Consider the following 16,095-nt stretch of genomic DNA (forward strand, 5'->3'; position numbering starts at 1 on the left):
CCCAACTCAACCACTGGGCTACCTGTCCCAATGCCAAAGCCCCACTGGGCGCTCTAACCACTAGGCACCTGCCACCCCTACTCTAACCCACTTAGCTAACCCGCCTCCCCAACTTCCTTAAACACTAGTGCTCCTGGGCCCTTCTCCCGCCCAACACGCCAGCTCACTTCTAATCACTAGGGTTTCTAGCACCTGTCCACTCCTCCCAGCCGGCTCACTTCCCAACGCTCTATCATCACCTCACCGGCTTCTGCAGCTCGGCCAACACCCTTTCTCTGCCACCAACGCTCTCAACCACTTAGGCTACCTCCCTCGCACCCAACCCCTTCCCTCAAGCTACCCACTTTAAGTTCCTCTCCCTGCCTCACTCTTGCTCTTCCAGCCCTCACTTCTTCCCTCATCCAGCCTTCCACTTCCACCCTCTCCCAGCTCATTCTCGGCGCCACTCTTCTCCCTCTCCCAGCTCAACTCTCTCCCTCTTCCCCAGCTCACTCTCTCCTCCGCCCCATCCTCCCACAGCTCCACTCTTCCCTCTTTCTGGCTCACTCCTCTCCCTTCTCCCAGCTCACTTCTCTCCCTCTCCCACGCCTCAACTCTCTCCTCTCCCAGCTCCACCTCTCCCTCTTCCCAGCTCACGCTCTCCCTCTTTTCTCTCATCCTCTCCCTCCCCAGCTCACTCTCTTCCCCACCCCATTGTTTTTTCACTCTCTCGCTCTTCCAGCTCACTCTCTCCCTCTCCCAGCCTCACTCTCTCCCTCTCCCAGCTCACCTTCCCTCTCCCCCTCTCTTGATTTACACATTAATTCCCGTCAATCCAAACCAATCCACTGCTATTATCCTTATCCAATGCTATGTTCCCCCTCAATCCATGCACTTCCCACATGTCGTGTCCTTTCACGCTCTGCCGTAATAAATCGCTATCCACCTGATGTACTCAGTATCCAATTGTATGTATTTTTACCAGAAGCATTCAGCACAATTCCCTGGCATTGATCTCTCCTCTTTCCTCCGCCTCTCCTCTCCCTTCTCCCTCTCCCTCTCTCTCTCCTCTGCCTCTCTCCCTCTCTCCCTCTCCGCCTTTCTCCCTCTCTCCTCTCCGCCTTTTCTCCCTCTCTCCCCTCTCCTTCTCCGCCTCTCTCCCTCTCCGCTTCTCCCTCTCTCTCCCTCTCTCCCCTCTCCCTCTCTCCCCTCTCCCTCTCCCCTCTCTCCTCTCTCCCTCCTCCCCCTCGCCTCTCTCCTCCTCCCTCCTCTCCTCCTCCCCTCTCCCTCTCCGCCTCTCTCCCTCGCTCTCTCCCTCTCTTCCCTCTCCCGCCTTTTCTCCCTCTCTCCCTCTCCCCGCCTTTTCTTCTCCTCTCTCCCTTCTCTCCCTTCTCGCCTCTCTCCCTCTCCCCTTCTTCCGCCTCTCTCCCCTCTCTCCCTCTCTCCCTCTCCATTACATTACATTAAGTCATTTTAGCAGACGCTCTTATTCCTCTCTCCCTCTCTCTTCTCCGCCTCTCTCCCTCTCCGCCTCTCTCCCTCTCTCCTTCTCGCCTCTCTGCCCTCTCTCCTCCGCCTCTCTCCCTCTCTCCCTCTCTCCTTCTCCGCCTCTCTCCTCTCTCCCTCTCCGCCTCTCTCCCTCTCTCCCTTTCTCCGCCTCTCCCTCTCTCCCCTTCTCCGCCTCTCTCCCTCTCCGCCTCTCTTCCCTCTCTCTCTCCGCCTCTCCCTCTCTCCCTCTCTCCTTCTCTCCCTCCCTCCCTCTCAATCCATACCTGATTCTGGTGCACACTTCCTTAACAATGTATCCTGTTTCCACTGATCCCATCTGTCCCTCTCAGCTTTTTCCTCTGTCTTCAGTGCTTCTTCTGTTACCTCAGGTTCCACACTCTCTCTGTTTCTCCTTTTTAGATCTTACACCATATTCATTACAACCCCTTCCCTTCTATCCTGTTGGTCCTCAGGTTGATCAGGGGCTATTACGTTATTTTATTCCTGAAACTATGTTCCCTTTCAACGCCCTCTCCTGATCTCTCCTGACTCCCTCTGTTCTTACAGCTTGTCCAATTAGATCCATACAATGATCCTTAGCTCTTTATGTCTGAGCTTCCACATCAGTTGATACAGTGTTCCTCCTGACGACTCCTACAGGGAAGAGGTTAGCACTGGTTCTAGTGGGTTGGTAGGACACATTGCTATATCTAAGGCTGGGTGAACTGTTCCTCCAAGCTCCTTCAGCTCTGTGGGCTACACACTAACCATGCTGGTGACCAGAGTTTTGAACCCAGGGCAGCCGCCAAACCTCTCCATTCATGTTTCGCATGTTTGTTCCTCTGTCATAACCTGATGTTTGTTGCTCTGTGTATCCCTGCGCTGTTTTTTGCTAGTCTACCCTGAGGTTTGTTGCTCTGTGTATCCCTGGTGTTTGTTTGCCTAGTCAAGCCCTGGTGTTGTTGCTCTCTCTAACCCTGGTGTTTGTTGCTCTGTCTAACCCTGATGTTTTGTTGCTCTGTGTATCCCTGGTGTTTTGCTATGTCTAACCCTTGGTGTTTGTGTTGCTCTGTGTATCCCTGGTGTTTGTTGCTATGTCTAACCCTGGTTTTGTTGCTCTGTGTATCCCTGGTGTTTGTTGCTATGTCTAACCCTGTGTTTGTTGCTCTGTCTAACCCTGTGTTTGTTCCTCTGTCTAACCCATGGTGTTTGTTGCTCTGTCTAACCCTGGGTGTTTGTTGCTCTGTCTAACCCGTTGTGTTTGTTTCTCTGTCTAACCCTGGTGTTTGTTGCTCTGTCTACCCCTTGGTGTTTGTGCTCTGGTCTAACCCTGCTGCTGCTCATCAATAACATCTTATCATGTAGTTTATTTCCTCGTGTGTGTGGGATCAATTTGCTTGTTAACTGTATCTAGCGTGTCTGCTGGATGTTGGTGTGTGTGTGTGTGTGTGTGTGTGTGTGGTGTGTGCGTGTGTGTGTGTGTGTGATGTGTGTGTGTGTGTGTGTGTGTGTGTGTGTTGTTGTGTGTGTGTGTTGTGTTGTGTGTGTGGTGTGATGTGTGTGTGGTGTGGCGCGCGGCGTGTGATTATGCAGGAAACTTTGGTGCTGTTTTCTGGACTTGTGTGGGGGTAAGGTTGCATTACTTAAAGCGGGCGTGCCACACAGTGTGAATCATTTTAGAACTGCATGTGTTTTACCACTTGGCTGCATCTACAAAGAAGGGAGATGAACAGCAAAGACACACTCTAAATTAGAAACATCTAACCTTCTCCTGACCACTAATAACAGGAAACATAACATGTCTCCTGACCACTAAAACAGAAACATTAAACATGTCTCCTGACCACTTAAAACAGAAACATTACATGTCTCCTGACCACTAAAAACAGAAACATTAACATTGTCTCCTGACCACCTAAAACAGAAACTTAACATGTCTCCTGACCACTAAAACAGAAACATTAACATGTCTCCTGACCACTAAACAGAAACATTAACCTGTCTCCTGACTTACTAAAACAGAAACATTAACATGTCTCCTGACCACTAAAACAGGAAACATTAACCTGTCTCCTGACCACTAAAACAGAAACATTAACATTCTCTCTGACCCCTAAAAACAGAACATTTAACATGTCTCCTGACCACTAAAACAGAAACATTAACAGTCTCCTGACCCCTAAACAGAAACATAACATGTCTCCTGACCACTAAAACAGAAACATTAACATGTCTCCTGACACCTAAAACAGAACATTAACATGTCTCCTGACCACTAAAACAGAAAACATTAACATGTCTCCTGACCACTAAACAGAAACATTAACTGTTCCTGACCTCTAAAACAGAAACATTAACATGTCTCCTGAACACTAAAACAGAAACATTAACATGTCTCCTGACCACTAAAAACAGAAACATACATGTCTCCGACCACTAAAACAAGAAACATTAACAGGTCTCCTGACCACTAAAACAGAACATTAACATGTCTTCCTGACCACTTAAAAACAAAACTTAACATGCTCTCCTGACCACTAAATTAGAACATTAACAGTCCCTGACCCACTAAAACAGAAACATTAACATGTCTTCCTGACCACTAATAGAAACATTAACATGTCTCCTGACCCCTAAAACAGAAACATTAACATGTCTCCTGACCACTAAAACAGAAACATTAACATGTCTCCGGACCACTAAAACAGAAACATTAACATGTCTCCTGACCACTAAAACAGAAACATTAACATGTCTCCTGACCACTAAAACAGAAACATTAACATGTCTCCTGACCACTAAACAGAAACATAACATGTCTCCGACCACTAAAACAGAAACATTAACATGTCTCCTGACCTACTAAAACAGAAAATTAACATGTCTCCTGACCACTAAAACAGAAACATTAACATGTCTCCTGACCATCCTTAAAACAGAAACATTAACTGTCTCTGACCACTAAAACAGAACATTAACATGTCTCCTGACCACTAAAACAGAAACATTAACCTGTCTCCTGACCACTAAAACAGAAACATTAACATGTCTCCTGACCACTAAAACAGAAACATTAACAGGTCTCTCTGACCACTAAAACAGAAACATTAACATGTCTCCTGACCACTAAAACAGAAACATTAACACATGTCTCCTGACCCTAAAACAGAAAACATTAACATGGTCTCACTGACTCTAAAACAGAAACATTAACATGTCTCCTGACCACAAAACAGAAACATTAACATGTCTCCGACCCCTAAAACTAGAAACATTAACATGTCTCCTGACCACAAAAACAGAAACATTACACATGTCTCCTGACCACTTAAAACAGAAACATAACCTGTCTCCTGACCTCTAAAACAGAAACATTAACATGTCTCCTGACCACTAAAACAGAAACATTAACATGTCTCCTGACCACTAAAACAGAAACATTAACCTGTCTCTTGACCTATACTATTTGGTCTTCTCACTGTATCTCTCTGTCTCCCTCCCACCTATCTCTCTATTTCTCTCTTTCTCTCTCCCCCTATCTTTCTCTCTCCTCATCCCTTCCCTCTCATCCTCTCCCTCCGTCCCCCTGCAGAGAAGAGGAAAGCTAACATCCTGGACAACCTGAACAACACCAACGGCACCATCATCGGCGTCACCTGTTGCATCGTCCTCATCCTCCTCATCGTGTCCGTCATCGTTCAGATCAAACAACCCAGGAAGAAGTACATCCTCAGGCGCGAGGACTTTGACCCCACCATGTTCCAGGAGGTCTTCGAGCCGCAGCATTATGGTCTCTGCACGTTACGCAGCACCACGCATGCCGCCGCCGCCTCGGCGGATCTAGCGGATCTAGCAGAGGACTTGGAGAACTACCACGCGCTGCACCACTCGTCCTCGTCCTCGCGCTGCGTCCATGACCACCATTGTGGATCCGCCTCCAACCCTGGTTCCGCCCACCTGTCTCAGCTGTCACTCAGTGGGCGGGAAAGCCGCGGGAACCTGAGCGCACGCCAGGCCGCGTCCCTCCTCACGGACCTTCCACCGCAGTCGGTACGGCCGCTGCTGCCCAGCGTTGCCACGGGGAACCGGCGCAGCATCCTAGTGATGAAGCACAGCTACTCGCAGGAAGCGGCCGACAATGGGTGTGACCTCGACGACGACCTGGAAGAGGTTCCCACGACGAGCCACCGACTGTCGCGCCACGAGAAGGCAGTCCAGCGGTCAGTATCTATAGATTTCCATGATAATCAATGATAAATCAATCTGTCAATCAATGAAGACATCCTAATAGAAGATGTCATGGTGGAGGGTGACATTGATTTTTCTTCCTTTTTTAAACATTTTTTAATCCTCCTCCTCTACTTTTCTTCTTTCCTTCATTCTACTGTTCATTTATTTTTTTGAAGGGGAGGGGTTAGGCTTTCTTTTCTGCTTCGATCTTCCTTTTTCCCGTCAACTCTGTTATCATTCATAAAGGGCAATGCTGTGGTAGTGAGAGCTGCCCCCTATGTTTCTTTATCACCCATTATGTCACTTCTTCCCCTTCTCACTATCTTTATATTGATTTATTTCTCCATCTGTGTAGCTCCTGTGGCTCCAGACCACGCCCACAAATATGACCAGTGTCCTTGCTAAGTATTTAGATCTACGTCGTGAATTAAAAGACTGACTTATGATGTACAACGATAGTGCATGTTGCCTTTTTTCTACAGAGGACATGTAGATCAGTCTGTCTGTCTTCTCTGACTCTCAACACAAGGGCTTGTATTGGTGCCTGGCACCGATAAAGAGATTATTGACTCATCCATTTAGAATGCAAATAACTTTATTTCATAAACTCAAAAGATAACTTCTAACATTTACAAAGTTAATTATGTTTTTAACTGTGATAATGTAATTTTTTTTTGGTGCAGTTCACTTTGGCATGAACCTGTTTTCTATAAATGACTTAAAATAATATTTTAATGTACATGTATCTGCATCGTGATGGCTTGATGCATTACATGTTACCAAGAATAAATGGAGGAACACTTCTTGTACCTCCAAAATAACTTCCAAGTTCCAGTACCTTTGTTGTGCATGCACTTTGTGTGCTCTACTCTATTCAACCTGTATACGTCTTGGTTTAACTACAGAATCATTCACAGCACAGCCATTTCTATGCATGCAAGCCTTCCAGAGCTCAAAACTCTGTTGAAATGTTCTGCCATTTTTTTTTTGTAGCAAATATATGCATTTTATATATGATAATCTCTATGCAAACGTTTGATATTAAACAACAGAGCGGTGACATTTCAGGTTCTGCCTCATTGGCTCTTTGAGCAAACAGGAATCAGAATACAACACGACTAGGGTCTAAGACAATCTCAAGGTAAGCCCCCCCCCCCCTCTCTCACTTATACAACAACAAAACATATTGTATGTTGCTGTGTAGTTCATAGTTTTACCATGTAAGTCAGTTTCTCAGTCATTGTAGTTTGATGTAGCTTTGATTGTTACTTTTTTTCGTGAAGTTGTTCTGGATATAGTTTGTTTTTTGTATGATTCATTGTCATCATCAAGATGGTCCCTCTGCTTGCCGCCATCTTGGTTTGTGGTGCGTTTTTTGGTGTGAAATTTGGCTGCTATTTTTTTTTTTTTTTTTGCGTGGTTTATTTGAAGCTCGTACTTGTGTCCTCTTCTTTTCGAGGGCCCATCTTGATCATCCTGTTATTATTTACTAGCATGGACTTTTCCAGTCATCTTCCGTTGAACCTGTGGACATGTTTCTACCCTTTGACCTGTATTATTTAACATAAGGATATTTTATTAACAGACTTTGATTAAGCCTATATATAGTACTTTACAAGTACATACACCAATACTAAAATCATAGATTTAATTCTAAACAAGTTAGTCAACTGTAATGTTTTCAGACATTGATAACATATTCCTGAAGTCACACTTACACTGTATTCTCCTGTTTTCTTGACTTGTTGAATGAATCAAATACTGAACATGGCTTTTTCCAGCATCTATGTCTACTGTTGTCTTCAGTTCTAGCTTAATGTTCAAAAAAGGCACTTGCACATCGGAGCTATCTTTGTTGCAGGTGCGTGGTAACAATTGAATAACATGAGAGAAAAAGAGAAGAAACCCACACACTGCTTTTGCTAGTATCACTACTCTTTATTAAGCGTTACGTATCGGCCACAAGGCCTTCGTCAGAGCTTTTGTGAGTGTTTTTAATTTGCACCCTTATATAGGAGCAATGTCTACATAAGAGTGCAAATTAAAAACACTCACGAAGGCCTTGAGGCTGATACGTAAACCTTAATAAAGAGCAGTGATACTATCAAGAGCAGTGTGTGGATTGTTTGTTATTTTTCTCTCAAGTTACCTTAATTTGAAAGCATATTATTGAATGTCTTTAGTCGGGTAATACTTTAAGTGAACGTTCCGTCATAATGCCTAGATAAGGTTGTCATATCACATATCACCGAGACATTTTTTGTGCTAAGTTTATCGTAATAATACAATTGACTGGTAATAATTAGTTGATCACTTGGGAACTAACCCCAGTGTTCTATAGCCTTTTTTGAATACGCCAAATCAAAATCAAAAAACAATTTAACATCTAGATTGAAAGTTAAGTCAACCACTAATACAATTCATGCAATTATAAATAAGTTCACTATAACATAAACAAAGGACATCCATTCATAAAAGTATTATTGCTAGTGTTAATTGATTACATGCTAATTAAACTAAATTACATTTCAAATAAATGCTAATGCAAAACTAACCTTTGACATTTTAATTTTCAAATTTTGATTCCTCTCGAGAATATTAAATTATTTTAAAAAATGTAGTTTATTATTTGACAAAAAAAAACGATTTAATTTCAGTTCATTTGTCACACCGTCTTTTAGTAGCCTGTCATCATTGTACTCAGACTTTTCTACTGGGAGTATTTGAAAAGAGGAGCGTTTTCAAAGCTTTGTAAGAAAATAAACAATAAAGCTTAATCGTTTTTCTTTTAAGGTTTTATCTAATCATTTTCGACAATGTCTTTTCCAAGTCCTTATCATTCAAGTCCAATCAAGTCATGTGATTCTTTATAAAACGAAATGAAAGGAAATGAATTTGTTTGCGAGTAACATTTGCAAAATATAAATACAAATAGTTGCAAACTCACACGCACATGCACACACACATGTGCCCCAACACACACATGTGCCCCAACACACACATGTGCCCCAACACACACATGTGCCCCAACACACACATGTGCCCCAACACACACATGTGCCCCAACACACACACTCTCACAAATGGACACCATTTAGCGAACACCAAGACTATACTAAATCTAAATATTTTGATCTCCACTCTATCGTACAATGTATTTCCAGTCCACTCTCACTTAAACATTATCGGGAAGTTGTTACAGTGTTAACAATGACACGGATGATGTCATTGTCGACACTACATCGTTGCAACTATGCTGACACCTTCAGTATCCCAACAATAAATCGATCTTTACTTTAATTTCACATGCTTGCTCAGTTTTCTGCTTGCTGATGTTTATGTTAGTTTTTGTTCTTTCAGTAATGCACTTTTTGTGTTTTCACATGTTCAGTTTATGTTTTGTGGTCACTTCATTTTGACACGGCTTGTTGTGCTGTTATTGTATTACTGTAATTTAAATTTAAGAGAATGAAAATCAAATGCTATGTAAACACACACACACACACACACACACACACACACACAGACAGCAAAATAACAGTAGGCAACTTACAAAAAGATAAGCCTACTTTATGTTGGAAGGTGTTATTGCTGTAGGGTCTAATTTCATTCACACAGTAAACTGTTCTAATGAAACTTCAGGATGGCGACAGAGAGGTAAAGTTAAATCACATCAAACTGTAATAACATTTAGTTATATATATTTTTTCCAGATTAACATTCTTATTAGTTCTTAAAAAAAAAACATATCCAATTGAAGCTGTCTCAAACACGTGAGAGAGAATAGAGTTGCAGTAACTGTGGACAGAGTAGGATAATAGTGTTTTCTTGTCTCTACAGGTACTTCAGAAAGATGAATCATTCTTCTGCATCTTGCCAAGTTTGACAATTTATGGAAGTAACATTAATCTCCCTCATGAGAACTGTTGCATTGAGCGACAAAAACAATTTAGAGTGTTGTGATAAGAAGAAGAAAAAATGTATTTTTTGTTGTTGTGAGTATGCGTTGTCTTGTTTTGATGACAGCGGTGCAATGCCCTGTTGGTGTTCATCAAATGGCTGAGATTGTAAAGCCAGAGACACGTACTGATACTTTCGGATACTGGACTGAAACTTTAAAAGATACATAAATACCTTAAATGTACATTGTTCATGGACTGAACCTGAACCTGTTCTTTTAAACTTATTTTTTTTATTTGTATTTAACATCAAACACGTGAGGACGCCATTTTGGTACTGAAATCCCATCTGGAAACCCACTGTGTCGCTGTTATGTTTCCTACACTCTATTAGGGCTCAAGTTCTTTCCCCTGGTTTCAAACCCCAGAGAATGTTGTGATGTCATAAGGGTATAAACTGTATAGTGTTCCAAGCCACTGGACAGGAAGTGTCTCCATGTTGGTATTTTCTGAGGACTGAAATGGGACATTGGGATGTATAGGTAATTTCTATGGCAGCCACAGGTCTCATCAGGAAGTAATGAAATTGGTTTTGAGAATTCCCAGTCAGATTTCCTACTAGGAACCTAAACATTGGTAATGGTTGTATTTGTGGCTTGTCTATGCACACTAGACTACAGTAAGAAAAGTGGGCTCAATTATTAGGCTACTACATAATCCCTTGATTTCCCAATAGCCTTAGGCCTTCTTTGCATTAACATCAATATTTTATTTCCTGTCTTTCACAATATGTCTGAGACCCCTCTGTTTGCTGAGATCTCTACTTTGTTTGGTAACACATTAAAGAAATGCTGGGCAGAATGTTTTCAATAAACTGATACTAAATCTTATCATGTCTTGCTGAGTTTGTATTGGAAAGTGATATTAATTTGTTCCTGTCCATGAACAACGTAAGCTGACACTTGTGACATCTTGTTGTAATGCTGTAGCCGAAGTGGGACCCAGTGGAGGCTCCTCAGAGAGAGGAGGAAGGGGAGGACCATCCTCCTCAGTGAATTATTTAGATTTTTTTGTAAAACATTTAAAAACGTTTCTTTATTAGATAAAACTACACTAAATGTATTCACGTCACCATTTAATTGATTAAAACACACTGTTTTGCAATGAAGTTCTACAGTAGCCTCAACAGCACTCTGTAGGAGAACACCATGGTGTAGCCAGAGGACAGCTAGCTTCCATCCTCCTCTGGGTACTTTGACTTCAATACAAAACCGAGGAGGCTCATGGTTCTCACTCCCTTCCATAAACATACACAGTAATTATGACAACTTCCGGAGGATGTCCTCCAACCTATCAGAGCTCTTGCAGCATGAACTGACCTGTTGTCCACCCAATGAATTTAGTACTGAAAGCATATGCTACAGCTAGATAGCACTGCAGTGCATAAAATGTGCTGAGTAGTTGACTCAAAGAGAGAGAAAGATAATAGTCAAAATGAAGGAGAAGCAAGAAGCAAGAGAGAGAGTTTTTCTATTTTTTTCACTTTCAGTTTCACTTACTTAGCTAGCAGCTAGCTAGTTTAGCCTACTCAAACACCCTGCTCAAACAGAGGGATGCTACGTTAGCTAGCTGGCTATAACTATCCAACACAACACTGGATCTCTTCCAAGTCAAGATAAGCTTTTGGTTTGACTAATTTATTGCCATCGGGGCCCGCCAGTGTAAGTGCTAGACTGCTTACTGACTGTACACTAATGTTACTGCATGATTGAGCTGGTTTACTAACACGTTAGTTCTATTAGCTATGTTAACCATGACGTTACTTTAGCTAATATGGTGACAACGATGTCGGCTGTGTGTAACAGTTATGATATGGTTTGGCTTGGAAAGTTTTTTTTGCCTGGTCACATACAGCAAAGGGAAAAGGTGAGAGGAAGAGAGTGCATTGATGCAAGAAGGAATACAGCGTGGCTGCTATGAAAGTTAACTGTGTTTACGCGTGATCAAGGGTGTATTCATTCCACCGATTCTGTTGAAAACGTTTCTTAAATGGAAGCAACGGAAAAGAAATGTGCATAAACATACCTGAATTCGTCCAATAGAAACTATTTTTTTGCAATTGTTGGACTAATGATTACACCCTAGATCAGCTAAATGCAGGCATGAGTGTATTGAATGTGTCACGGTCTGTCCATATGTCACTGTCTGTCACCAAATGTTCTCTTGACCTGTCTGCATCTACGTTGTAAACTTTCATTCATAGGCTAGGTTGTAGCAACCTCATGATGGGTAAAGGGAAAATTTGAGTATCATGTAGTAGCCTAAACCTATCGCTGTTACATTGAACTGGGTGAATGGAATATGAATTACAGTCATCCAATATGGCGTAATAGAAATCAAGCCGTGCTCATGAAAAAAAAAAAAATCACACTCCCTCATCTTAAAACGCCACTGACCGCCACTGTTGGCGCCATTCCCCTAGTCTAGAATAAGTGCCCATATTATCAAAGAGAATAAACATGTTTTAATATATACATGTTTCAAAAACTCTCTGTGATATTGCTGTGATGTCTATTTCATCCAGCACAGCATTCTCTTTGATATAATTCACTGGGACTTGTCAGGGACATTATATCAGCCAGGATTCCTTGTGCCTGTGGAAACTAGTCAAAATCGTAAAAAGTCATGCACACAAAAATGTGCTTTTTGGTCTTAATTTAAGGTTAGTATTAGACAAAGTTTAGCAGTGTGGTTAAGGTTAGGTTTAAAATAATATTATAAGAAGATACATTGTAGAAATAGACGGGGTTTAGCCGTAATTATGACTGTGTGACTGTGGTATCTAGTGACGACCATTCTACCAAGAAAACTCACTCTCCCACAGTTCTTTGCGCGGGTACAGCGAGGACGACACATACGTGCGCCCAAGGTTCAACAGTCAGCTTCCAAATTTAACGCTGACAGACCTGCAAGTATTTATTGAAATGTAGATTGAATTATGTTCTTATGAGGTCATATTTATCGTATAATGGTTTGACTTTAGTAACAGTTAATTAATACTGGGAAAGTTTGCGAAGTAGAGGCCAGACACCGAGTGCGTTTTGACAGCTGAGGTGGCTAGCAAGTCAACGTGAATAGAGGACAACATGGTGTATTCTTTCATACTGAAAGTTGTGCAGCGTAATTTGCAGCAACATCAATCACTATCAACGCAATGCGTTGATCGAATATGGAAACGCATGCAAAACAGTGTGCACCTTCAGAAACCGACTACAGCACCATCCAGATATATTTTCTACAGGACCGCAGATCGCTCATCTATTGTGAGCGGTATATTTTGTACACAGAATCGAAGCATTTCTCTCGACACAAGGTTGAGAAGTAAAGAAGAAAAGGATGGTGGACAGGTGTCAGTACCTAGGCGAGGACCTTCTACTGCACAAAAAGGTACGTCTGTCAAACAATCAGCCAGTAACTGGACAGAATCAGTGGATTTTTGTTTTTGGCGATGATCACACTTGTTGCAAAATAAGAATGGAAGAGCCCAAACTATTGGAAGTGTTGACATTGGCCCATCCTTTGCTCCAGTTATCAGAGTTTAGAACTAGAAGGGTATACTAAATCACAGTTCTTGTCCTCTCAACAGTCAAAGAAGCTGGCAAAGACTTCACCTATCTCATAGTTGTGATCATCGGACTTGGAGTAACTGGTGATTCCACAACGTCCACAATATGATATTGAAACATTAGTTGATGTAATCTGATGGAAAGGCAGTATTGCTCCCACCTGTTGACACCTGTGTGTTTTGTTCCCAGGTGGGTTGTTGTATGTGGTGTTCCAGGAGCTGTTTTCCTCCTCCAGCCCCAGCAAGGTCTACAGCAAAGCCTTCAACAAAGCCAGGTTGCACCCAGAGGTGAGATTAGAACAAGCGCAGAAACATAACATCAACAAAACCATCTAGTCTTGGTCTGCATTTCAGTTCAATTCATTTATGTATTGGCCTTTCACAGGAATGTGTCTTGGAATACAAGAGCACTGAGTTAGACATTAACCGTCAACATGTCATTAGTCTTGTCTCCTTTCCTGCATCTGCACTGATCTTAAAACACAGGGTAGGTTAAAGCAATATGGTGTAAAGCTGATTGCTCTTTTCTATCATCTTGTTAAACCACAGGTGATTGGAGTGTTTGGGGAGCCAATCAAGTGCTTTGGTGAGACGTCCCGTCGTGGTAGAAGACAGCAAGTCAGGTGAGAATTCACTTTTTACCAAGATGGTCTTTCTTCAGACACTAGGAATACAAAATGACCTCATTAAAACAGACTGACTTTTTGTAAGTGTGATAACTAGCATATTTTCTTCAGTCATGTAGAGTATATGAAGGATGGACTAAAGCACATGAGGCTGAAGTTCTACATTGAAGGGGACGAACCAGGCCGTCAGGGAACGGTGCACACGGAATCCAAAGAGGTTAGACATACTATTCATGTACTATTTTGTCTTTCTTTCATGTGTCAATAATCTGGTTGATTGATCTTAACTCAATTTTCATCTTTAAGATTTGGCTAATCTGCATAGAGGCTGTTTAAGTTGTGAAAAAAAAGTTGAACGTGCTTTTGTCCTCTTTTGACAGAACCCTGAAACTGGGAAGTTAGAGTTTCGCTACATCTTCGTGGAAGTAGACACCTACCCAAGGAGAACCATCATCATCGAGGACAACAGATAAGATGGAGGCTGACTCTTTTACCAGTCTGAAAAGGTGCTGCAGCTGGTGCAGGGAGTAAATGAATTTGTTGCTGAGTAATATTTGTGACACAATGTCTTCTCAACAGATGCCAATACAGTTTGAGTGTATCAGTTTAAACAACAAAATAGCAGATGGCAATCAAGTCTATATCTCCCGACGTCTGACATTAGTTTTAATGTTGATAGCATTGTCACAGATATGTTGGGTGATTGAGAAAAATGGGGTAAGAAGATGATTGTAAAGCAAAACAGAACACTACAGCCAACGCTCAGGACAATTTCTTTATTTTGAGACGAGAGAGAGCATGTTGGATGTTCTCTGAGTCGGCTGTTGCCTGCTGATTGCCAACCAATGCTATGCAGTGTAGAAGTTCTAGGATAAAAGGCGTTGTGAAAGAATTATACGCTTTTCCTGTGAAATCATGGAAACTAGCACAGATGCTATTTGTGTTTTGACACTCAAAAGTGTGAATGTAGCCTATTTTCTGGGTTGTGGATCTGTACTAAATGGAGACACAAACTTGTCAAGAGATCATTGGGATTTTGCTTAAGACAATTTGGTGTTAAAAGTAAAAGTTGAGAAATGATTTGTCAACTTTAACGAGTGTGTTCCTGCGATGAGATTTGACATCTCGTGAGCTAAATATTGCCATGATATTTATACCCTTTGGAAATTAAATGTCAATCATGTTTTGCAATTGTGTTTCCCACCTTCAAGTGTATTGGAGAAAGAAATTACACTTTAAATAAATTGATTATATTAAATAAAATGTCTCTCTTTGATTTGTGTGTGTATGGACACCAGATGGTGACATTTCCACAGGCCTGCTCACATTTCCAGGCAGATGCTCACATTTTCATCAGTCCCATTCCAATAAATGGAGGATTGCTTAATCAAAAGCATAAGTGAATGTAGCTATGCATGCTCTCCTCTGCCAAGAGGTCTGATCCTTTTTGGCACAGGCAGTAGTGTGCTTCCCCTGTATTTGCAGAGCTGTGTCAAGTCAGTGCTCCAGTTGTCTGCGTTGTTATGATTGAACATATTAGTGGAGATGACTGTTCAGGGCCACATAACTTCAATTACAGTTTGATAGTTGTGGCAACTAGGGTACTCCATATGTAGCCCATAAACCAATCTCAGTTTATACCATTTTAACAAACAGTAACGGTAGCTTCTAGGCTGTGGACAGAAGTATCCAGAATAGAAGTAAAAGTATTGTGTGCTTTGAGGGAAATTCAACATACTTTCCAATGTCAAATGAAAGGCAAATGTCAATGAAGATTGTCAAACTAACTGTTAATCTTAATTTCAAATCATAAAATGCTGTCTGGTTTATAGAATACACATTAGTATTAGTGTATCACAGTCCATCTGAGTCATTGACTGAAAACCATTACTTAAATCCTTCTCAATTGAGGAAAAGCAAGTGGACCTTTTTGGAAATATCTATTTACGTCTTAATAGATCACATGCTTTTACGTTTGTTTTTTCTTCTGGTCTTAATAGAAGCTACAATTAAGTGTTTGGAATGTATATTTTTTTACTAACCAAGGTGGCCAACAAGAATAAGCCAAAAGGGTATGGTTGGAATTTCATAGGCAGTCTTTATTTTGTACGTCATTTAGTGATTTTCATTTGACTTAAATTATATTAAGCTTTGTTAATTTTAACTATTGATCACATTGCAGAGTTTTCTAAAAGAAAAGTTTAGAATTGTTATTGGCAGATATCTGCTCTGCATCTGTCGTTGCAGT

General features: G+C 41.6%; 2 protein-coding genes across 2 annotated transcripts in view; both read left to right on the top strand.

Annotated features, from left to right (window-relative positions):
* LOC111953831 (neuropilin and tolloid-like protein 1) overlaps positions 1-10,486 on the top strand; it is a 52,499-nt gene extending 42,013 nt beyond the window's left edge. The window contains exons 3-5 of the mRNA XM_070435651.1: positions 5,060-5,687; positions 6,766-6,838; positions 9,538-10,486. Of these exons, the coding sequence (XP_070291752.1) occupies positions 5,060-5,687; positions 6,766-6,826 (689 nt within the window). The 3' untranslated portion in view covers positions 6,827-6,838; positions 9,538-10,486. The remainder of the gene's footprint in view (positions 1-5,059; positions 5,688-6,765; positions 6,839-9,537) is intronic.
* Positions 10,487-12,580: 2,094 nt separating this feature from the next.
* On the top strand, positions 12,581-14,751 carry LOC111953837 (mitochondrial import inner membrane translocase subunit Tim21). The gene is made up of 6 exons (XM_023973342.2): positions 12,581-13,043; positions 13,243-13,305; positions 13,412-13,509; positions 13,771-13,844; positions 13,959-14,064; positions 14,228-14,751. Exons 1-6 carry the CDS (start codon positions 12,743-12,745, stop codon positions 14,318-14,320), a joined length of 735 nt encoding a protein of 244 aa, XP_023829110.1. The 5' UTR covers positions 12,581-12,742; the 3' UTR covers positions 14,321-14,751.
* Positions 14,752-16,095: the final 1,344 nt, after the last annotated feature.

This window comes from Salvelinus sp. IW2-2015, linkage group LG27, assembly GCF_002910315.2.
Source record: "Salvelinus sp. IW2-2015 linkage group LG27, ASM291031v2, whole genome shotgun sequence".
NCBI classification, from domain to species: domain Eukaryota; kingdom Metazoa; phylum Chordata; class Actinopteri; order Salmoniformes; family Salmonidae; genus Salvelinus; species Salvelinus sp. IW2-2015.